The sequence below is a fragment of the Chlorocebus sabaeus genome, chromosome 16, assembly GCF_047675955.1.
Source record: "Chlorocebus sabaeus isolate Y175 chromosome 16, mChlSab1.0.hap1, whole genome shotgun sequence".
Taxonomy (NCBI): domain Eukaryota; kingdom Metazoa; phylum Chordata; class Mammalia; order Primates; family Cercopithecidae; genus Chlorocebus; species Chlorocebus sabaeus.
The window spans coordinates 18464208-18488826 of NC_132919.1; the positions used below are offsets into that span (position 1 = coordinate 18464208).

At 54.2% G+C, this 24619-nt stretch overlaps 1 protein-coding gene and 1 pseudogene across 1 annotated transcript; both read right to left on the bottom strand.

The window, feature by feature from the left end:
- Positions 1–7835: 7835 nt before the first annotated feature.
- LOC103242498 (TBC1 domain family member 3B-like) lies at positions 7836–11766 on the bottom strand (annotated as a pseudogene).
- Positions 11767–12797: 1031 nt separating this feature from the next.
- Positions 12798–17681, bottom strand: TBC1D28 (TBC1 domain family member 28). The gene is given in 7 exon segments (XM_037987878.2): positions 12798–12933; positions 14198–14307; positions 14644–14751; positions 14953–15033; positions 15510–15549; positions 17345–17427; positions 17607–17681. Coding segments are annotated over 7 exon segments (633 nt in total).
- Positions 17682–24619: the final 6938 nt, after the last annotated feature.

The following is a 24619-nucleotide window of genomic DNA, read 5'->3' on the forward strand; positions in this document are numbered from 1 at the left end:
ACGGCTTGCCTTAGGTCCCAGGTAGGAAGTGGCAAGCGACTTTGAAGCCAGGTAGTCTGGCTGCAAGGCCAAACTCACATCCACTGTTATATTGAAAATAGCCTAGAGAAGGAAAGCTCCAGGTGCAAGGAAAATCTGTATTGTCAAAGCAGGCCAAGAGGGAAGATCATTTATTTTCCCAAAAAATTCTTTTCTGTGATCTTCCCTTCATAAACACAGATCCCACTGTCAGATGCAAATTCTAGAGCTAGAAATGGGACATTCAAGGTAGGCAGAGCTCCTGGGAACAACATGTTTGCAGAGATGGGAAGGGAACCTCCCACTGGTTTGGTTTCTTCATGGCTACGGGCAAAACCTGCCTGCTCTGCATCCGGGGATCTTGGTCAGGTGTTGGAATCAGTGGGTGGATTGCCGGTACATGCCGGGAATTACAGACGTGAGCACAGTGGCTCACGTCTGTAATCCCAGTACTTTGGGAGGCTGAGGCAGGAGAATTGCTTGAACCCTGGAGGCAGAGGTTGCAGTCAGCTGATCACGCTGTTGCACTATAGCTTGGGCAATAAGAGTGAAACTGCATCAAAGAAAAAAAAAATAGGAGGACTTCAGTGTCAGACCAGAGTCCCTGGTCTCTGTACCTGAGGCTGCTCCGAGAGGAAAGCAATAGGGGCTCAGGCATGTCGAGGAGGTAGGTGGGCATGTGGAGGTGAGGCTACAGGATGGGGCCGTGAACACAACAGGTCTTGGAGCTTTCTCCTTCAGAGGCAGGGGCAGGAGGACAGCCACCTGGCTGCACCATGAAGGGCCCGAGAGTATGGCATGGAGGGAGAGGTCGATCTAGAGAGAATGCCAGCCGGTCTGTGGATGGAGGCGGAGGAGCGGATTGAAAGAGGGAAGAATTCCTAAGGCAAACCCTGAAGTGACAAAGGGAAAGAATGACAAATCTGATTAAATAAACATGAGCAACTTCCAAAGACCAATCACAAAGTTCCCACCAACATGGCTGAAAGTAAAACAATTAGCTGAGAAGAAATATTTGTCACCTGCAGACCATGGCAGACAGAGGATTTTATTTTAAAGCATGCTACAAATCACTAAGAAAAAACTCCAAAGAAATAGCAATCTGGAAAAGGACACAAAGAGGGAATGTGCAGAAGTGCCCGCAGCTGCCAAACCCACAGTCCACAAAATCCTGGGTCAAACAGGCAGGAGACGACATGACAAGGTGCCACTATCTGCCCATCGGGTCAGCACAGATTTAAAAACAAGGACCCGATATTGCCAAGGATGTGGGGAAAGAGCCCTGTGGGTGAGGGCGTCAACTGGGCAATGCCTGTCAACTTCTAGAATAATCATGTGTGCTTCCCTTTGATCCAAGAATCCCGCTGGGGGGAGTTATTCCTGTAGAAATGTTTGCTCAGGTGTGTGAAGATACCTGCGTAAGACTTTTCATCTCAGCATTGTGTGTGATGCTTAGAAATTGGAAACAATTCAATTTTTTTTTCTTTTTTTTTTTTGTTTTGAGACGGAGTCTTGCTCTGTCACCCAGGCTGGAGTGCAGTGGTGTGATCTCGGCTCACTGCAAGCTCCGCCTTCCAGGTTCACGCCATTCTCCTGCCTCAGCCTCCTGAGTAGCTGGGACTACAGGTGCCCGCCACTGTACCCGGCTATTTTTTTTATTTTTATTTTTATTTATTTTTAGTAGAGACGGGGTTTCACTGTGTTAGCCAGGATGGTCTCGATCTCCTGACCTCGTGATCCGCCCGCCTTGGCCTCCCAAAGTGCTGGGATTACAGGCGTGAGCCACCACACCTGGCCAACAATTCAAATTTCTATTTGAATTGTTCACAGTATGGAAAACTGTGTGGTGTCTGCAGTGAGTAGACCTATGTGGCCTTCCTGGAAAGAGACTGTTGAATGAGCAAAGTCAAGTCATAGGCTAAGTGGAACATGATGCCTCTTGTGCATTTAAACAGAAAACTCCCCTATATATTCTCCATGGATTAATAGAGAGGAAAGTAAAGGTTTAGAAAAGGGGTGAAAGTACATGTGTCACAATGATGAAAGTCATCCCTGCCAGTGAAGGCAGGGGAGGCAGGGCCTCCTTGTACAGTTGGTCAGGCTGTGTATGGCACAAAGTTACAAAGTTGCCCTGCCACAGGGGAGAGTGGGGTCTGTCCAGCCCGTGCTGCATTCTCCAGTCGGGTGCCTGCGGGGCTGAGTCCACCCAGCGCAGGAGCCTTTTTCTAATTCTCCCAAAGATATTACATGAGCAGCTGTCTTCTCTGGGGAAAGGACCAAGACTTGGGGGTCAGGGATGTTAGAGGGATGCTCACAGTGTTTGATTTAAAAAAAGAAAAAAAAATTTTTGTCTGAGCGCAGTGGTTCACACCTGTAATCCCAGCACTTTGGGAGGCTGAGGCAGGTGGATCATTTGAGGTCAGGAGTTCAAGACCAGCCTGACCAACATGGTGAAACCTTGTCTCTACTAAAAATACAAAAAATTGCTGGGTGTGGTGGCGGGCACCTGTAGTCCCAGCTACTCGTGAGGCTGAGGCAGGAGAATCACTTGAACCCGGGAGGCAAAGGTTGCAGTGAGCAAAAATTATATCACTGCACTCCAGCCTGGGTGACAAAGCGAAACTCTTTCAAAAATGAAGGAAAGGAAGGAAGGAAGGAAGGAAGGAAAGAAGGAAGGAAGGAAGGAAGGAAGGAAGGAAGGAGGGAGGGAAGGAGGGAGGAAAGGAGGGAAGAAAGGAAGGAAAGAAAAGAAAGAAGGAAAGAAGGAAGGAAAGAAGGAAAGAAAGAAAGAAAGAAAGAAAGAAAGAAAGAAAAACTTTTATGAAGCTCGTCTATCATCACATACACCCCAAACATGTTTTAGTGTGGGCTTTGTTGCCAGACCTGAGTTTGAACTTCAGCTCCTTGTTTACCAGCTGTGTGACTGAGCAAGTCACCCTCCCTCTGTGAGCCTCAGTCTTCCTATTTGTTATATGGGCTAAAGTGGGTCTTTGCACTTTTGCCCACTTGGCATCCACACACCTCAGCTTTCCTGAGAAGCGTCTGCCCCTGCATGATGGGTCTGTACAGCCTGTAGGGGCTGACTTTATCCCCACTGAGGCCTCAGCACGTTGCAAAGTACGTTGGTGTTTCAAGCAGGTAACACCACAGAGCCCCAGTGAGTGGTTCAAGAAAGGACCTGTGGCCACATGTGGACCAAGTAGCCCACTTCTGGGACTTCTGCTGCAACAGCAAGAGCAGCTCTTTTCAAGGGGTTGTTGGGAGTGGGGAGTAGGGAAAAGCTCCTGAGCCCCTTTTCAAGGGGGTGTTGGGAGTGTGAAGGACAACTGCATGGCGACACCTGAGCACGGAAAGACCGAGGCAAGGTGTGGAGAGAGGGGTGGCCAACAATGGCACCTGGGGGCCTGAGTTTGGCTCACTTTCCTATGAACTGGGTCAGGCAGATACTGTTGGTCCCTGGCCATGTCGCCTTGGCCTTCACAGAAGTTACCTGTGGACAACCCTGGTGGGACCTGCACCTGTGGGAGGCAGGCTGCTAGTGCCAGTAAGTGAGTGCCCCAGAGTGACCCTCGGCCACTGGGTGGGTGAGTGCAGCCAGCCCCAGCTTTCTCGACATCTGGGTGCAGATGGACTAGGGCTTGTGGCGCTCCCCGGTAGGACTTAACCTCAGTGCCCACAATGGGCACCTGCTCACCATGACACCTTTACCTGGCTTTCTTCCTGCCCCTCTACTGCTTCCCACGCCCACTCTTGCTGAATGCCTACTGCATACAAAATGCCCAGCGCTTTCCGGGACCACCTCCCAAATATGTGACCTTTGAGGAACCCAAGCTAAGATACTGAGCCAACAAATCTCCCTCTCCTTCTCTCTCTCAAATGAATTTTAGTTGGTTTTCTTACTTGCACTGGCTGATGCCAGTGGCAACAGCCAGCTTAGGGAATGCCTGTGAAAACCACCTAGTGGGTGGGAAACACGTGTCTTTGTTCCTGGGGCATATCAGATGCCAGTGCCCTACAGCTTCGCAGGCCCCAGCTTCTGCCGAGTCTGCAGAAGGACACACAGACAAGCGGAGTCTTTTGAGTGAAAGCCCGGGAGCCACTCCTGATGTGGCTGTGGGAGGGGTTTAACCCTCCCCGCCATCCCACACCTGCCACAGCTCCTCACACTACCACGGTGATGGCCATTTTTTTGTGTGGGGTGAAGTCCCCTTTTCACAGCCGATTCACATGCAGGGAGCACCAAGTCTTGCTGTGTATTGTCCCACGCTGACCACAGAACCACTTAGGGAGAACCATGGAGGGATGTGCCGAGCACCCCCAGGAGCTGTGTTCTAGGATCTGCCAACACGAGGAGTCCGTCTCTCCCCAGGTGCCATCACCAGCTCTGAGTGCAGTGGTGTGATCATAGTTCACTGCAGCCTCGAACTCCTAGGGAGAAAGTGCTAGGATTACAGGTGTGAGCCACTTCACCCGGCCTGATTTTCACTGTAATTAAATGGAGATTTTGGACCCCCACAGGGAGAGACTGGCCAGAGCGTTCCCCTCTCTTTTCTCCCTATTCCGTGCAGTACTGAGAACTGCCGGGTGCTGCCTGTCCCAACTCTGGCCCTGTGCCGGCAGGTGGAATTCTCCCTTTGTCTTAAGCAGGTCTGGACCCCAGGGCAGGGTGGCTTTCTCAATGATGCAGAAGGGTCCTCTTCCCTTGCAATCAAGTCTCTGTGAGTGGGAGCAGGTGGCCCTGTTAGGAAATGGGCTGGGAAGAGTCTTCTCATTTCACTGAGAAAAAAACGGTAGACCTTTAGTGACATCTCTACCACTTAGGAGTTGTATCCAGCTGCAAGTAGTAGAGACCTGGAAAATAGTGGCTTCAATAAAACAGGCTTATTGTCCCAGGTCAAAGAAGTCAGCCCCTTCTAGAACATGTATGGCAGTTCTAGACAGCCATCAGGACCCCATAATTACTCTGTGTTTCTGCTCTGCCATCTTTAGGGTTTGACTTCTACCCTGAAGGTCCCGAAATGGCACCTGGAGTGCCAGCTATCATGTGTATGTTCCAGGCAGGGAGAAGAAGAACAAAGGTTAAAAAGGCACATACTGGGGTTTTTTTCACATGCATTGGCCTTTTTGGAGCCTTCCTGAGAGTCCTGGCCAGCAGCTTCTGCTTGCGCCTCGCTGGCCATCTGTATTTGCTAGAGAAGCTGGAAAAGGGTGTCTCCTGGCTGCTCACCCAGCCACCTTGAATCAACTCAGAGTCTGTTGCTAAGACAGAAGCCGAGCATGGACACCAGCCTGGGTGACAGAGACTCCATCTCAAAAAAAAAAAAAAAGAAAGTAACCTGGGGCCCTTGATGTGTAGGAATCCTTGCCAGCCTTGGATTGCAAGCCCCAGGCTATAGTATAGCAATGTGCATTTTGTAGCAAGCTCCCTGTGTGATTGGAGAATCACAAATGGAAAGAAATACTATAATCAGTGGAGAGAAGATGTGCACAGTTATTCAAGCGCATGGTTCTGTGACATACCACAAGGTGGGGGTGGACCTCTATGACGTCTTCTCTTAGCAGCCCCCACATACTTCCCCTGTTGGGCCAGGAGTCTCCTGCTTGGCTTCATCTTTGATTTTGAAGCCTCTAAGTTCTGAAGTTCTGCCCCTTCCTTTTTCAGATGGCTCTGTGGCAAACCTTTGTTATTTGACTTTACTTTTGTTTGACAGAACTCCCTCTGACACCCAGGCTGGAGTGGAGTGGTGTGATCTCGGCTCACTGCCAGCCCCGCCTCCTGGGTTCACACCATTCTCCTGCCTCAGCCTCCCGAGTAACTGGGACTACAGGTGCCTGCCACCACGCCTGGCCAGTTTTTTGTATTTTTAGTTAAGACGGGATTTCACCGTGTTAGCCAGGATTGTCTGGATCTCCTGACCAGATCCTTGATCCTCCTGCCTCAGCCTCCCAAAGTGCTGAGATTACAGGCATGAGCTACCAGGCCAAGCCTATTTGACTTTCTTTACATGGAAACACCAAGAACACCAGAGAATGCTCCAGGGTTTCAGACTTAGTTCTGTCTCTTCATATTAAATAGAACCAATGTTGTCTTCCCCTGGGGGAAGCTTCATTCTGCCTGGGTCCTCAGACCTTCCAACCAGCAAAGCTCCATTTCTCCAGGACAGGCATAGGAAAACTTTGTGACTGAGACATTTGGTGCAATACTGAACATCATCCACTTTCACACTTTCACTTTCAGAACTACACCTTCTGGCTGTCAGGGAGTCAGCACTGTACACTGGTTTCCAGTAGAAAGCATGACATTTATCTTGTAAAACAAACCATCACTTCAGCAACTCCAGTTACAATCGCAACTAAGTGATCCTAAGCCAAACCCAGTTGCTTCCAGGTGGTGGCTGACGTAGTGAGAACAGTTAGTTCCCTGGTCAGGGGCCACTGCTGCATGTCCCTCGCTGTGAATGAAATGACCTGGTCAAAAGCAATGCCATGTGGGCTGCCATGATGGTGACAGGAAGGATGAGCAAGTCTATATCCAGGTAGGGGCTCCCTGCAGTGAAGGCCAATCTCAGCTCCCTCCACAGTGTGGGCAGCACGCCCACAGGCGGCCAGCCGGTCCTCCTGGGAAACAGTGCCAGCCCAGGGATTGACATCAAGTCTCTCATTAGCAGATGGGATGCTCGGCAGTGGTGTCAGCCTGGTCAGCCTTAGTCAGGGCACATGCAGCATGCTGAGCCTCTTGTGTCTCATGCCTGTCTGATGGTCACTTTGTCCCCAACCTAATGTGGTGGCCAGGGAAAGAAGCTGACTGCATCTACCTGGTGTGCCAGTTTCCCCACCTTTGATCAAGAGCATCCTCTGCAGGGATTCTCTTTGGTGGAACAATGGAAATGTGGATGAAACCACCTTCCCAGTCTGAGCTGCTGAGGCTCCTCCGCCTTCTGGGAAGCCCGACTGGAAGGTGCTTGGCAGTGATAGCTGCTATGGCTGCAGCAGCGGCTAGGCTGTAGGACGAGGCTTCCAGGAGGGGGCTGGTGTGGTAGGCAGGGCCTCAAAGCCTCCAGGTGGCATGTTGGGGCGTTGTTGGGCCAGGCTTTGAGGTGCAGACTGCCTGCAGTGCAGTGATGGAGTTGGGAAGAGGCGTCAGTGTTCATAGCTGTTAACCCCTTGTGCCAGCCGCCCATATCATCACTGTACGGGCTCAGCATCTCTGGCCCTGCTTGTCCAGGTTGTCTGATGTGAATTCTCGCAGCACTCAAGGCGTACTGTGCCCTGGTCCCCTGTGTGGTCACCTGGGGGCCTGTAGTGCCCCTCTCCTGCTAGTACTCAGGATGAAGCCAGGTCCCTCTGGGCCTGGGACTTGGGCCCTGGGGGAGGAGCTGTGACCCACAGGTGGGGTCAGAACCCCGCAGCACGCTGCTGGCTGGCTGGGGCTGCAGGAACCCCACGCTCAGCCTTCCCTCCAGAGGCCTCGATGGGACCAAGTTCACCATTGAGTATCTCCCAAGGCCCAGAAGCCAAAAATATAAAATAAAAATAAAACATCAGTAAAAAACAGCCAGCAGCCATCTGGGGCTGCAAGGCAGCTAGGCGGGTGCCACCTGGGCTCCTTCCATGCCATGTTGTTCTTCTACTGAGGGGAGTTGCAGACAGGGGACACCTTGTTGCTTGGTGTCTTTCAAAGTGCCTCCTCTCTGTCATAAACCCCGGCAGGGCCTGGTGTCGGGGTCCCAGTGGGCTCACTGGGCGGGGTGCGTCTTGTTGTTCCAGGGCTGCTGTCCACGGAAGATGGAGAAGTGACAGAGTCCCAGGAGCCGTGTTCAAAATGGCAGCACGGAAACACGGACCCCGAACATGCGGGTCTGTGTGGAGCTGTGGCCTAGTGTTCCTGGACAAGTGTTTCCGTGTAATAGAAAGCCTGACCTCACCAGGGGACAGGCTGCCCTCATCTCGAGCCTCTGGCCCCCTCAGAGAGCAGTCTTCTGTTCTGGGTTCTGGGGAAGCTCCTTCGTGCTGATGGGCCTGGGCCTGGGCCTTGGGGACAGCCCCATCGGGCCAGGCTGGGAGAGGACAAGACTTTTGTCCCAGGGGGACTGATGGCTTGAGCTCTGGGAGCTGAGCTGGTGGAGTGGGGACGGCCAGTCTGTCTCCTTCACAGAGGGTCTCAATGCCAGGGAACACCCTCGAGGACATCTGCTTGGCTGAAAAAAAGAAGCAGACATGGTCAGCATCTTCTCCAAGCCCATCTGGTCTCTTGAGGGCTACGCCCCACAGGCCTGGGTCTCTGGAGTCTTCTGGGTCCCTGTGCGGCCCCCTGGTCTGACACTGAGGACGCCCCTGCAGGCTGCTGATCCCAGGGCGAGGGCTGTGGTGCAGTCTGGGGTGGGGGAGCTTTCGGGGAACCTCAGGTCGCTCCTGAAATGCCCCCAGTGTTCAGGGTGGCTCAGGGCTTCCTGCCTCACGCCCTCACCTCAGGGCTGTTTGGCAGCCCCGATTCAGGGCTCAGGTGTGAGGGACCTGCACTGTCACCCAGCCTCCTTGTCACCTCACATGGGGGTCTGTCTCCACAGCAGGTGAGAAGTGAATGGGCACGTGTTCCCCTCTGCCCTCCAGGCCACCCACCCCATGCCAGGGCTGCAGCTATCCCACACCCGGCTGAACTCTGGGTTCTGGCTCTGGGTCAGGGATTCCCCCAATGCCCTCTGCCAGAATCCTCTACGGGTCAGGGACACTGATTCTCTTTTCCCCCTGGCTTGTTGTTTTGACACCCTTGGGGGGACACTAGAGAATGAAGGGTCCCTGCCGCTTGGAGGTGGGGGTGGGGGCGGGGGCTTCCACAGTGGGGTCTGACTGCCCCAGTGTCCCTCAGGGCCCTTCGAGGAGGAGAGGACAATGTGGAAAGTGGGGAAGGGGTGTTGGGGGGTCCTGCCCATGGCCCCTGCCTGTCCACGAAGCATGTCCAGCATGCACACACGTGCGCTCAGCACCTGCCCACCCATTTGACTTTCTTAGAGTAGAGGAGGAAGAGGAGTAAGAAGAGGTGCAGGAGGAAGGCCAGGTAGGAGGGCTGATGGGGACAAGGCACTCCCCACCACTGACTGTCCCAGAGGGTGACTCGGGAGGGGACCTGGTGCTGGGGCTCACCTGGGGGTGGCAGGTCCCGGTGTTTCCTTGTGAGTTCCTTCATGGAGGTTTGAAGGATCCTGAGGACCGCGTTGTCCTCCAGGGCCCAGCTCTGAGAGAGTCGCTCCTGAAATTCCCAGACGGTGCTCCAGGGAAGCTTCATGAGGTGCTCTAGGGACAGGGCAGGCATTAGGCCAGGAGGGTTCCCTGGGAGGGGCCGTGCCTGCACCCCATTTCCACCAGGCCTACCTCCCACTGGGTGGTGCCTGCTTCTTTGCTTCTTTTTGGCCACCCTGAGGTCCAGCTGTGAACAGGAGGCTACAGTTGAGGAAGGCCGGGCAAGGAAGTGCTCACCACACTCCTGACTTTCATCTGGGTCATGTGGGGGGTGGACTCAGTGTCATCATGCCTTGCCCAACTCACCAGACCAGACCCCCCATCCGGATGGAGCAAGCAATGTAAGGACACTTCCCTCAGGCCAGCTAGGGTCTGTCCCATGTGTTCCCCCAGGCACCCTCAGGCACACAGAACTTACTCCTATGTATTTTGAATGATGCATGCACCATGGCCGTCAGTACCCACTCGCCCTCCAAGATGAGCACATCCCACAGTCTCAGGGTGAGTCCGAAGGACTTCTGTGGAGACAGCAGGTGTGGGAGGACCTGGCCTTTCCAAGTTGGGGCCGGTGGCCTGAGCAGGGCCCACTGGGGTTTCAGTCCCCTGGAGTGCTGGGGACCCCTCTCCATGGGATGAGACCCCCTATAAAACTGAGTCAGACAAGGTCTTGTAGCTCCTTATGGGGTGCTCATCTCAGCAGCGCTGTGGCTTCTGGAAGGAGGGGCTTCCTGAGGACTTCAGGCTTCCCTGGGCCCTCCCAAGTCCTGCCCCAATCTGCCCACGAGGCTGGGCCTGAGCCCTGGCCTCTGCCATGGGATGCCCCCTCTTGGGCAGGGCCTGGCTTGTGAGCCCTGAAGGGACCTGCCTGTGCCTCCTGTGGGCTGGGGGTGAGCCAGGTCCTCCTGGGGGAGCTGGACCCCTGAGCTGAGGAGTTGGGCACTGTGGGGCAGGAGAGTCCCTGGGCTGGGGTCTCCCTGTGACTCTTTACCCCATCAAGGAAACACCGGAGGAGACTTGTCAGCATGGAACCCTCAATGCACAGCCCTTCCTTGCCTTGAAAGGAGGAGCAGAGGTGCTCAGGGCCCCCTGGGCTGCCCTGAAATCCTCCCACTTCCAGGCTCCTCTGCAGACCCTTCCTCAAGGAGCAGAACCCAGGGCGGTGGCCACGGCTCCGACACCTGCCCCATGCACAGATGCCCAGTGGACACATATCCTTTGGCCTTGCTCAGCTGCAGCTCAGCATTGGTACCAGTGCCTCTGCCTCTGCCAGGGAAGGAAAAGGAAACCCAAAGCTGAACCCATGGGGAATCCCCATCCCAGGTCAGGCTGTGGCTGGGACTCAGCCTCTTGCCAGCACCATGAGGGACTCGAGCCTCCCCTGGCTTATGAGACCCAGGGCCTCTGGGGAGGAGTGGAGGGTGTCACCCACTCACCAGGTGTCTCATGATCTTCAGGAAGGACTTGTGCAACACCTGCTCCTGGTGCAATAGGAGCCTCTCGAGCTGGGCAGTATTTGGGCTGTAGAATACTGAGAAGCCCCCGACCCAACACCCCATCAGACCCCACTCCCAAGATGTGGAGGCATCAGCTGGAAGAGCTGGGCAGGGTGGGGAACTCCGGACCCCGAGGCCTCCCTCCCTCCCATCTGGTGACCCCAGCATGCAGCCTCAGCCCTGGGGAGGAAGGCCCTGGCTGGAGGCACTGCCCAGTGGCATCCTGGGTCCAGGTGCCAGGAGGGCAGCCTGCCTTTGACACCATGAGGCAGTTGCCAGCGGGGAGAACAGGGTGGGAGCTGGGGGCTGTGTGGCCGTCTCTTGGATGTGGGGTCAGCCTGGGGGACATAGGATGGGCAGACACTGCCATCTTGGCTTTGTTGGCCCATCTGTAGGGAGGGAAGGTGGCTGGGAACACAGCCAGCTGGGAGGCAAGAGGACACTCAGGGAAGTGAGTGGCACCTGCACAAAGTCAGGGCTGGCTTCGTGCAACAGAGGGCAGCCAGGGGGAGGTATCCCCACCCTCTGATGTTAGGGATGAAAGGTATCTGGCTTGAGGTGAGGGGGTCCCTGTCCAGACTCAGGCTGCTGTGGGACCTCAGCAGGGACATCCTGGAGGCTCCAAACAAGCTGGGATACAAGGAAGACACCTTGCCTGGAAGTTGGGGTCACCGGCCAGGGTGGCCGTCCCTTGGCATGGCTGTGTAAGGCCGAGGGGGCAGCTGTCCACCTACCCTGCAGGGAGTACCTCTCACCGGCCAGCAGCTGGGTCAGTGCCCAGAAAGCGTCTTCCTCTGGCAGATACAGGAGGAGGATGGCGGTGACGTGGCTCAGGTCCCTGTGGTAGCCCACCTCCTGCGAGAGCCAGAGTCACCGTGGAAGGATGTCACCTGGGAGGGCTGAGGCCACCTGGGAGGACTTATGTCACCAGAGATAACAGAGGTCCTTGGGGACACCTGCCTCAGGCCCCAGGGGATTTGAGGTGCAGCCTCCGCACCCCTCCCCTGGCACTGGGCATGAGGACTGAGCAGGTCACGCACAACTCAGTTGACAAGGAGCCTGGGGGCACTCCTGCAGCGAGCGTCCAAGCTCACATGGCCTGAAAGGGCACAGTCAGGGATTGTTCATGCTCCCTACCCTGGGCCAGGCTGGGGAGGCCACTGTGCCAGGCCTGGGGCAGCACCTCTGAACTGCACCTGCCATTAGGGCAGGCAGCGGGGCACTGACCACCACACAAAGGGTCCTGCAACCACCCAAGGGCTGCCTGCCAGACACAGGGGGCGGCTGGGTCCTCCATGTGGGCAGCTCATGCGGTCGGCTCAGCGGCTGTCCCTGCCTGGAATGGTCTGAAAAGTGGGTGCCAAGCAGGAGCAGCCACCTGGGTGACCCCCTCCCTATCTGCTATGCTCCTATGGGGTTTGGGCAAAGGGGAAATTGGATCATTGCCAAGTTTCCAGTAAGAAGAAGCATCCCCCAGGATGCAAACTCATTTCATGACAAGAGCCTCAGCAACTTCTCAAACCTGTCTCCTATGAGGACCATCCTGCATAGGCCCCTGACAAGCTCCTAGGCTTTGGGGCAACACCTTGAGAGGAAGGTCATTTCTTCATCTGAGACGTGATGCTTGGGTCCAGGTGACACCAGGAGTCTGGGCCTCAACCCTTTTCTGCCAGCAGTGAGCTTGAGTCCTCCCTACTATGTGCTGGTGGGTCACGAACACTGAATTTTCTTTTTCTTTTTCTTTTTTTTTTTTTGAGACGGAGTCTCGCTCTGTCGCCCAGGCTGGAGTGCAGTGGCCGGATCTCAGCTCACTGCAAGCTCTGCCTCCCGGGTTCACGCCATTCTCCTGCCTCAGCCTCCCGAGTAGCTGGGACTACAGGCGCCCGCCACCTCGCCCGGCTAGTTTTTTGTATTTTTTAGTAGAGACGGGGTTTCACCGGATTAGCCAGGATGGTCTCGATCTCCTGACCTTGTGATCCGCCCGTCTCGGTCTCCCAAAGTGCTGGGATTACAGGCTTGAGCCACCGCGCCCCGCCAAACACTGAATTTTTAAGAAGTGCTGACACCCTTGAGAGACACCCATGCCTGTGAATATGGGCACATGACCCAGGAATATCGCTGCCCGGGAATACTCGCAGGGTTATATGCAGAATAGGCCACGAGGATGTCACATAATTCCTGCTGCCTAGAAAAGAGGGAAAAGAGGGTTTTCTTTGTTTTGTGCAGATGCTGTCAGTTTCGTTTTGTCTACAGACCTGGACAACAAACACAATTCTGGATTCAGATGATCTCCCAAATAAGCAGGGGGCTCTTCAGGACACCTGAGTTTTTAGGTGTTTTTTCAGTAAAATCCACATTCTTTGCAATGCAAATATCACAGATGTAAAGTTGGATCAGTGATCATTTTCACTCTGGTTGATTTTTTCTTGCCTTTTTTCTTGGTTTGGATACACGGAAGTCCAGTTTTTGGGATGTGCAGTTCCATGGTTCTGAACCAATGTGCAGAGCCTCCCGTCCACCGCTGCAGCCCCTCCCAGAGAAGCTCCTTCATCCTCCAAGTCCCCAGCATGTCCCCTTTGCAGTCAGCATCTCCCAGCTCCATCAGCGCCTGGCCATCCTGACCTGTTCTCTGTCTCTATGGTTGCCCTCATCCAGAATGGCCGATGAATTGGAACCCCACGGTGGTAGTCTGATGGGTCTGGCTTCATTCCCTCAGCAACACACATCTGAGATACACCCATGTTCCTGCGGGCATTAGGGGCTCGTTCCTTTTCCTCACCGAGTCATCTCTATCTGAAGAGTGGAACCCCCTTCCTCCCCAGTTCCTGTGTTGAAGATCATCTCAGTAGCCTCCAGGTGTGAGTGACAGTCAACCAAGCAGTGAACGTGGCGTGCAGGTTTTACTTGGACGTCGGTTTTCAAATCAGTGTGGTCAATATTTGTGACACTTTGGGGACGTGTGGTACGAGGCCACCGAGCTTTGTGAGCCACAGCCCATCTGACTTACAAAGTGGTTGTGCCCTGTTGCGTGCCCACCAGCCATGGATGAGAGTTTCCGGGGTCCCGCATCCCGGTATTTTGGGCTGTCAGTGTTGCCCAGGAAGGCTCCTGAGCCCCACCATCCTGCCACCTTCCCATGGGTCCCTACCCTGGGTAGTTGTGGGTCATGGAGAGCACTTTTCACTGTCTGCATTATTATTATTATTTTTTCCTGCCTTCTGTCTCCTTGGGAGTCACCTGGGTTCTGGCCCTACACGTCTCAGCCCGACCCAGGGCTTAGAGCCGGGGAGGTGCGCAGTCCATGGTGCTGGCCGCTCCCTGGGCCAGGAGAGCCCTTGGTGGTTCTGTCACCCCTCCTGGGTGACCCTGGCCTCTGCCCTGGGGACACCCTCATTCCTCTGGATTGCCCCCATCTTCCCTGTGACCCCTGCAGCCCTCATAGGCCTTACTTGACTCCAGATCTTTGTATGAACGTCATGTGGTTCTGTAGGGTGCTGCTGAAATCTAGCTCGATGCGGTGGGTGATCCTGGAGGATCTCTTGCCCTTCTCCTTCATGACCTGTAGGGCAGGACCAAGAGGAGGAAGCAGCCTCAGAACAGACAAAAAGACTCCTTGCCCCAAAGAGCTGTCATCTGTCAGTCAGCACTTCTGGAAGGAAGCGAGGAAGGTTTCCTTCTGCAGAAAGCTCCTTTTTGCCTTGTTTCTGATGCCAGGGAGGGTCAGCAGAGCCCAGCGCACCTGAGGCGCCTGAGTCACCATCTGTGCCCAGGACGTGTGTTTGACCACAGCCTCCACCCCCAACCCAGGCTTGACGTTCCCTCTAGCTGGAGTACTGGGCTCCTGATACAGCCTGGCTTGTTTGTCCTGCCCTGGCTGAGTGTGGGAGGGCCTTACCTTATAGTTCCCTGGGTTCTGGGACTTGACTTTGTCAGTATCCAGCAGGAGTGACCATGCCTGGCCCTGCACCGCCAGGAGAATGCCTTCGTTCACTCTTTGAAAAAGCTACAGACAGAAGAACACTCCAGTGAGACAGGACGCAGGGCACTCCGGGGAGGAAAGCTGGCGAACAGGCCTGCTGTCCTATGGTGAGAACGGGGTGCCATCCACCCACTAAGAGGCAGACAGTGCCAGGTCACAGCCATGGGCGCCTGTCTCCTGGCTATGCAGAGAGCAGTCACGGGGGCCACTCCCTCCCCATGTTACCTTCTTGCTGCTCCTATATTTTGTTCAGTCTGCAAGCATCTTCCGTCACTTGTTGGTACATTTACTTTCCTTACGTCTTTGCTGTCAAATGAGCCATGATGGGGTTAGTGGAGCTGCCAGGCCTCTGACAGTGGCCCGTGGATGCTGAGTCCTGGGCTTTGGAGCTCTGAAGGGACCCAACCTGAAGGAGCCAGGAAAGGGCAGACCCTGGGGGCTGAGACCTTCTGAAGGAACTGGAGCTGATGGTCTGGACTGGTGATGCCAGGACACGCCATCTTCAGGGCACAGATGCTCCCAGTTTTGGTCAGGTCCCAGCCTTCAGCTGGGGACTTGGTGCAATCAGGCAGTGGACTCTAAGCGAAAACTGCAATTCTTGGTTTGGGTTTTGGTCAAGCCCTCATGGGAACAGAGTCCAGCAGGAAAGGCCGCCCCTCTCAGTGACAGTCATGGCCAACTCACCACTGCCCGGGCCCATGGGCCACCCCCTCTGCCTCACCAACCACCCCTGATTCCTGGTCCCTGGACCGGCCTCCCACGTAGTAGGTACAGGCTCTTACCTTCACCTCCCGGGCACTGACAGGGGGCAGCTCCGTCTCACTGAGAGGCAACCCAGGCAGAGCTGAGGACTTGCCCGGGCCAAGAGCCATCCCCCTCCCTGAGAGGGCCCCAGGGAAGGACCAGCTTATCCCCATCCACCCTAAGTCTCAGCCTGGGAGAAGACACAGAGAAGGACGGCAAGGGCCTTCCTGCAGATCTGACACCTGGGAGGCACTGGGACCCTGGAGAGGAGGGAGCTCAAGGCTGGCCTGGCAGCGGCCACTTGGGGCCCGTGGGGCACCTCGGGCTGCACAATGGGGCTGCTCCTCCAGGGCTGGAGGCAACACCCTCTGTGGATGCTGAGAAATTCCAGTTCTGAGACGGGATGGGTGCCGTCCCGGGTGGGTGGCCAAGCCCTGACTTACAGCAGTGCTTTCAGAGTGACCACATCACCCACCAGAGACCAAGGAGCCTGGCGTGAGTGTTGCCCGGTGCCCTGAGGATGCACCTGGAGCCCGTGCCATCCGACACTCCCCATAGGCCTTGCAGGGTCTGACCTCCCAGCGTGCACCTGCCTCTCCCTGCATCCTGGCCACTGACCCTGCCTGCTCCCCATCTTCCCCCATCCTCCCCAGCCCAGAGACTGTGACCCTCTTTCCGGCCACCCTGGCCCTTCTGTGACCCCGTCCTGTCAGAACCTCTGAGTGAGACTTCCCAGATCCATCCACACCCATGCCTTGGTCACTTTCTCACTGGGCTGCTCAGCGCTGCTGGGGACACATCCAGGGAAATAAGGGTGACCAAGGGCCCTGCAGGCAGTGGGGCTGGCCCCACCACTCCCGCTGCAGCCTCAGCTGGCTCTCAGGGTCATTGGCCTTCAGCCCTCAGCCTCCTCCCAGCCACTGCAAAAACCAGGACATGGGATGCCTGGCTGTCCTCCCCCTACTGTCCTGCCTGCCCTGACTAGTCTACCCTGCGAGGTGCTGACTTAGCTAGTGGGAAGCAGAGTATCTGGAGGGCCACGCAGAGCCTTGGGGACTGACCGAGTACCCCCACTGAGTGGTCCCAGGTGAGCCACTGTTCCCTGCCCCACCCCGTGTGTTGTCCTCTTCAGGCTGTCAGCTCCTCCCTGGGCTGGCTTGGTTCAGGTGCATCCCAGAAGTGGCAGGTCTCACGGGCTCACCCTGCCCCCCTCCCCAGGCTCCTCCCTCTCTCCATCTTATGTGTCCTGAGAGGCTGGTTCCAAGCTGGGCTCCCCTTACCAGGCCCAGGTCCCTTCCCTGCACCACTCCCAGGGCCTTCAGCTACATGCTCTGTTGTCTCCCTGGCCTCAGTGAGAAGCCCAGGCCAGGGCCCTGCCCTTCTTCTTCCATAACCTACCAGGGCCAAGGCCAAGGCCTTCACTGTCCCCATGCCCCTTCCTCTTGGCTGAGCCCCCTGAGCCCTCAGAGATCTGCTATACAGCTGCCCACAGGCCAGGCCAGGTGTACCCTTGCCCTGTGGCCACAACCCTCAGATCTCATCAAGGCAGGCCCCAAGGAGACAGGGCCAGACCCTCAGGCTGCCGCCTCCTCTCCTGCTTACTTGGAGACCATAGTCCTGAGAGCCCAAGGGCCTGTCCTAGTCCCCTGTCTGTCCCTACCCACTCTCCCGAGCTCCCTAAACATGTCACAAGGCTGTGCCCTAACCCTGACCATAGCCTGGACCTGCAGGAGAGCCTGGGAGGAGTTCTGACCCTGGAGAGGAGATTGGCCCCCTAAGGGAGACATGTCCTGCTTTAGAGAGGCCTTTCTAGAAACAAAATCCATCCCTGAGGTGAGACTGGTGGCTGGGGTCAGGAGGGCAGAGGATTCACTGCACAATCCCAAGGTGATTGGTGTATTTCCCGATGTCAACCTGCTTATGCCTCATGTCCATTGCTGCCCCAGCTCCGTGTCCCTGAAACTCAGAGAAGGCCAGGATAGGGGGTAGGGGTGAAAGGTGAGAGATGTAGGGGGCCCAGGGATGTTGGCAGCCCCTCCACACCCTGTGATCTTACGGAGTCCAGGACCCTCTGACCAGGGCACAGTGGGAGAGGCGAGGCCCTGCCTCCCTCGAGGGAGTGGCCCGACCTGTACCTGCTCATACTTGGTAATGATGATGTTGCCATGCCCCTGGGCAGGCAGGGTATCTGGGTCCTCATCCATCTCCATCCTGCAAGACAAAGTCATCCAAAGGCTCTGCTGCCCCCAAGAGCTCCAGAGAACAGCCGAACCACACTCACTACATTCCCAGACACACTCCAGTCTGGTGAGCCCCATTCCACTACCCCTCCCAGATGACAGGGGGCCAGACTCAGTGATCCCACCCCTGACTGGATCTCTGGAGTCCTTGCCTCCAACCAGTGATGGGCTCCTTCCTGAGGACTTGAACACATGGGGACCTGGACAGAGAGGCCCATTGTCCCCGAACACCCCAAGGCGGACACACACCTGCCCTGGCAGGACAAACGGTGTCCACTTGCTGAGGGTGAAGGGCCCACGATGGGCTGTTCTGGGCACCTGGAGGCAGGTGGGGTCAGGGACCGGATGTCTCTATAGGATCGTTCAGAAACCAGGAAGATACTCAGTTTTCTGTAGGAAGCAAGACACCTGGTGACTGCTCCGTTGTACCCCAATTCTCACTCACTCTGGCCAGTGAAGCTGTTTCAGGAACAACGCCAGTCAAGGAGTTTGATTTGGGGAAAAGATGATCTATTGACTCCGGAGTAGCCTCTGTGCTCGTGGAGACCCCGTCTCAGGTGGAGGATGGTGGACACTACAATTCCCAGCTGTCAGTACAGGAGGGGGCTTTGTTTTCCTGGGTCACCAAGAAAGAACAAGAGAACTCTGGGGCCTTAGTCCTAGAGAACACCTGGGGGGACCGTCTCTGCCAGGAATACTCGGGGCAAAGGGAGGGTAAGGCCTCTAGAGGATCAGACAGAGAGAATGGGACGCTGTGGGAGGATTCCAGCCCTTTGACCAAGAGGGATGATCATCACCCTCCAGGCAGCCCTCCAGGGCTCCTTCGTTTTCCACAACTGCCTGAGGGCGGAGGGCTCCCTGCCCCACTCCTAGACTAAGGACCCCATGTGTCCAGTGGGTCCAGCAACCATCAGTGACCGCACCTGAAGTCTGAGTTGGTGAGCCCTCCTCCTGTGGGGACCCAGCTTAGGACCCAGACTTGGACTGAGAATTGCAACCTCCACCCTACCCACAGGGGCTCTGTCCCACTGGCTCTTCCAGGACCAGACCCTGCCTCATTGAAGTCCAAAACTCCAGGAAGATTTGGAATCTACAGTAGGGAGGCCATAGCGGTCAGAGCTCAAGTCCAGTATGGCAAAGGGTAGGGCTGAGAGCAGAGACCAGGTCACATCTGGGTCTCTGCACCAGTCACCACCTCTCTGAGTCTACGCATCTCACCTGTGGAATGGGTACATTTGGGGACACCACCCACCCCCACGGAGTTGCTGTGAGGACAAAGGAGAGGATGGCCCACCCAGTCAGTGCAGAACATGCACCCGGTGAGTGCTCAGGGATGACCCTCCATGGCATCTGCCCAGAGGTCACTCACCTGAGTCTGCTGAGGCAGCTGTGTCTCTCACTAACTGTGTCTGGTTCTGTGCATAAAAGTCGTTTATGCACAGAACCAGACACCTGTGTGTGTCTTGTGTCCAAGTGCCGCACAACACAGAGGTGGGTGGGTTGGCGGGTGGGCGGTCACTCAGCACCAGTGACATTGTGGGATCATGGCAGCTGTCACAATGGACCCATTTCCCAGGTTAAGACGGCCCAGAGTCAGTGTCCTCCAGTCCCCGAGTTGTCAAAATGTGTTTGTGCAGGTGAGCATGCACGTTTATATGGGTGAACATGTGTGTGCACAAGTAGCCTCTCTGGCCGGGGCTGGCTGTCCCACTTCCATGTGCACCCAAGTCCTCATCAAGTCCTCAGCAGTGTCATCTTCCCTTGAGGCCTGTGGCCAGCATCAGAGCATCCATGGGTCCTCCCCAATCTCAGGCCTCCCCACCTGGGACAGTCCTGAAGATGCAGATGGGGGATAGCAGGTAGAGGACACGGGACAGGGCCCCTCATTAGGGGGAACTCAGCTAGACTGTAAAATGATAGGTGTGAGTGGCAGGGTCGGATTCCACACACCGTCTCACCTCCTCCTCCCAGTAGCCTTCCAGGATGCCATGACTCATTTCTGCTACGGATGGAGGCAGGGAGGCTCTAAGGACAAACCCCGTCCCTGAGGTCACCCAGCAACCATCTGGCCAGGCCCCCACTCACCAGACCCCTGCTGGCCAGGCTTTCACTGACCATTTTCCCGGTGACCAGGCCTTCTGACTAGGTCCTCACTGATCAGGCCCCTGATGACCAGTCTCCAGCTGACCACGTCCCCACTGACCAGGTTTTCGTTGACTAAGCCCCAGTGGTCACACCTCTGCTGACCAGGCCCCTGATGACCAATTCCCCACTGACCATGTTCTCACTGACCAGTCCCCCAGCAACTAGGCCTTCCTGACCAGGTCCCCCCTTCCCAGGCCCCAGAACAACAGTGCTCAAGGTCCCCTACCACAGCTGCCCACAGGCAGAGGGCTCCCTACTCCCAGACAAGGGACCCCATGTGTCCAGTGGGTCCCACAGAGACCATCAGTGACCGTACATGAAGTCTGAGTAGGTGAGACCTCTTCCTTCAGGGACTCAGCTTAGGGCACAGACTTGGACCGAGCACCACCTCCCTCCACCCCACTCATAGGAGTTCCATCCCAGTGGCTCTTCCATGGCCAGACTCTGCCCCATCAGGGGCTGGAAAACCCTGGGCAGATTTGGAATCTAGGGCAGGGAGGCCACAGAGGTCAGGACGTGCACAGGGCAGGGCTAAGAGCACAGCCCGGGGTCATGTCTGGGTCCCTTGGCCAGTCACCAACTCTCTGACCCTAGACACCTCACCTGTGGAATGGGTGCATTCGGGGACAGCACCCACCCCACCGAGTCCACCAGGTCAGTGCACAACAGGCACGTGGTGAGTGCTCAGGGATGACCCTCCTCAGCACCTGCCCAGAGGCCAACATTGCCCACCAGGTACTGACTGTCCCCAGGTCAGCAGGGAGGGAACAGAGCAGGTCACACTCACCTGAGTCGGCTGAGTCAGCTGTGTCTCTCATTTAGCAAAACTTCCTCTTCTCAGGACCAGACACCTCTATGTCTTGTTTCCAAGAGCTCTAGATGTAGAGAGGGCAGGCGGGCAGCTGGGCAAGTGCTCAGCACCAGTGACACTGTGGGGTCATGACACCCATCACAATGGGCCCCTGCCTGGGTCAGCCGGGCCCAGAGTCAGCACCCTCCACCCTCTGAAGTGTCAACGTGCGTGTGTGCAGTGTTTGTGCATGTGAGCATGCACGTGTATGTGGGTGAACACGTGTACATGTGTGTGTCACTGCTCTGGCTGGGCCCGGCTGCCTTACTCACATGTGCACCCAGGACACTGGGTCACCCTTGTCACTGTCTCCCCCCGCGGGACTCATGGCCATTATTGGAACATCCACGGGTGCTCCCTAACCTCAGACCTCCCCATCCAGGGCAGTCCTGGCATTGCAGATGGAGGATGGGGACAGAGGGTAGAGGGTTGGGAGCAAAGGGCAAAGGGCACGTCCCCTCCCTAGCAGGGGACTCAGCTAGGCTGTAAAGTGCTAGGTCTGTGCGGCAGGGCTGGATTTCACACACCTGCTCACCTCCTTCTCCCATTAGCCCTCCAGGGTGCCGTGACTCGTTCCCACTACAGATGCGCGCGCGCGCGCGCACACACACGTTGCTGATGTGCTGACTTACCTCATTGGCATGAAACAGGGGCTGAGCCTGCAATTGTTCTGCCTTTCCCTGGATTTTTCCTTTAGTTTCTCTGACTGCTGGGTTACTGGCCTGTGTTTAGCTTCATGAACATGCGTTTCACTTTATTTTTATGGGGTTCCAGCTCTTGCTCATGGAATCCCTCCCAGTCTGTTTTGTAATCTTCCCTTTTTTACTGCTTGTGAACTTCAAGTACCAGACACAGAGAAAGGTTTGTAGAGACTGTGTACTCAGCCCCCACAATTTCCCTAGCAGGTCCCTTAATTCCCATCACCTCCAGGGAGGGTCATTGCTGGGATCCTAGGAATCGTGTGCTTTTCTTGATGGCCACAGTGGTAACCATAATAGGCAGTTCTTCCCTCTGTGCAATTCTGGAACATAAAAATCTTCTCTGGTAACAAGACTATAGGAAGCAGTGGAAGCAACACTAAACTGAAAGTTTGCTGGCCTGTGTTTCTAAGAAATTTCATGTTTTTACATAAATAATGAAGAAGAAATGACTTTTCTGAAGTTCCTATCATTTATGCCATGGATTGGACTCTTCCATGAATGCAGTTTCATTGATAGATGTGGATAATTAGCTTAACTTCAAGTAAAAGGTTAGAGAGTCAGCAAATTGTCAACATAACTTTGCTTTTTACACTCAAATGACATTAATCAGACAGTTGTGGATCTCTAGAAATATGTATTTGCACACATAAGTTCTATATTAAAATACCCAAGTTTGGAATCCTTCAGGTGACTTATTTTTCATCAAGTAGAAACAATATTAAAATTGCAAAAATTTATTATAATTTATATTATTTGTCCTAATGGCAAAAATGAATTCAAATACATTTATTAAAGTATAATATACACAGGAATCCTATTATTCTACTACTCTGATTTATCACAAAGTGGAGACATGCTTGTAGCCACCACACAGTCCAAGAAAATGAAATAAAAATAACAATCTGGAAATCCCTCTCCTGAAGGTCTGCTCCCTAACCACTGCCCATCTGTCTTGCCAAAGCGAAGAGTCACCTGGCTTTTAGCAGCCCCAGTTAATGTTGCCTGTTTCATGAATGGATGCATGGGGGGCCATTCAGTAGGAATGGTTTGTGTGTGGCTTCTTTGGCCCAGCATTACATTTGTGACACTCTTTCAGGTGGTTTCATGAAGCAGTTCATTTCTTTTCCCTGCTCGGTAGTGCTCTGCCTGAATAGGGCACATCTATCAAGTCTACTGTTGATGGACATTGGTTTGTTCCCAGTTTGGGGCTATTAGCAAAAAAACCACTATTAATATTCTTGTTAATGTCTTTTGGTTCACATGTATATTTTAGTTAAGTACAGCCCTATAAATAAAATTGCTTGGTCATAGTAATGCACATATTCAAATGCAATGCATGTCCCTAAAAATTTCAGCTAGGAGGACAAAGCTCAAGAGCTCTATTGTACAACATGTTGACTATAGTTAATAACAATGTGGTAATATTTGAAATTGCTAAGACAGCAGATTTTAAATGTTCTCACCACACACACACACACACACACACAAAGATAAGTATTGGCCAGGCTCGGTGGCTCACGCCTGTAATCCCAGCACTTTGGGAGGGTGAGGTGAGCGGATCACGAGGTCAAGAGTTTGAGACCAGCCTGACCAAGATGGTGAAACTCCATCTCTACTAAAAATACAAAAATTGCCGGGCATGGTGGCGGGTGCCTGTAATCCCACCTACTCGGGAGGCTGAGGGAGGAGAATCGCTTGAACCCCGGAGGCGGCAGTTGCAGTGAGCTGAGATCGCACCACTGCACTCTAGCCTGGGTGACAGAGGGAGACTCCATCTCAAAAAAAAAAAAAAAAAAAAAAAAAGAAAAGATAAATATCTAAGGTAACTGATAAGCTAGGTAGCTTGATTTAGCCATTCTACAATGTATGTCTGGGGCTGTATATAAATATACACAGATTTAGCTATTCTGCAATGTGTGTCTGTGTATGTGTGTGTATATATATACAATGTGGTACACCACAAATTCACACAATTTATCAATTAATTTTTTTAATTTCAAAGATTTTTTTGACTAATATACAACCCAACCACAAGTTTAAGAGTATTCTAATTAGATGTCCTTTGCAACACCTGATTTTGTCAGTCTTTCTTTTCTATATTCTGGTTAGTGGGCAATGTTATTACATTTTTATTTATTTTGGTCTTCTAATTATTAAAAGACCTGAGACCATTTTCACATATGTTTATTGAAAATATATATAATCAGGCTGGGCACGGTGGCTCATACTTTAATCCCAGAACTTTGGGAGGCCGAGCCGGGTGGATCACCTGAGGTCAGGAGTTGGAGAGCAGCCTGGCTAACATAATGAAATCGCGTCTCTACTAAAAATACGAAAAATTTAGCCAGGCATGGTGGCGGGCACCTGCAATCCCAGCTACTCGGGAGGCTGAGGCAGGAGAATTGCTTGAAGCTAGGAGTCGGATGTTACAGTGAGCCGAGAACGTACCATTGTACTCCACGTGGGTGACAAGAGCGGAGCTCCATCTCAGAAAAAAAGAGAAGTAGCGGGGCATTGGTGGAGCGCACCTGTAATCCCAGCTACTTGGTTGAAAGGCTGAGGCGGGAGAATCGCTTGAACCCGGGAGGCGGATGTTGCAGGTGAGCCGAGAATGCGCCATTGCTCCTGGCTGGGTGCAAGAGCGAATCTTCGTCTCAAAAAACCGAGCCAAAACAAAACAAAACAAAAAAGAAAATGTACATAATCATATTTTCAGGGATCTGTGCAATTTTTTTTTTTTTTTTTTTTTTTTTTTTTTTTTTTTTTTTTGAGAGACAAGAGTCTAGTAGCTCTGTTGCCAGACTGGAGTGCAGTGGCACAATCTGGTCTCACCACAACCTCCGCCTCCCGGGTTCAAGTGATTCTCCTGCTTCAGTCTCCTGAGTAGCTGGGATTACAGGCACGTGCCGCCATGCCTAGCTAATTTTTGTATTTTTTTTTTTTTTTTTTTGGAGATGGAGTCTCACTCTGCCGCCAGGCTAGAGTGCAGTGGTGCCATCTCGGCTCACTGCAAGCTCTGCCTCCCGGGTTCACGCCATTTTTTTGCCTCGGCCTCCCGAGTACCTGGGACTACAGGCGCCCGCCACCATGCCCAGCTAAAGTTTTTGTATTTTTAGTACAGAAGGGATTTCACCATGTCGGCCAGGATGGTCTTGATGTCCTGACCTTATAATCTGCTCACCTGGGCCTCCCAAAGTGCTGGGATTACAGGC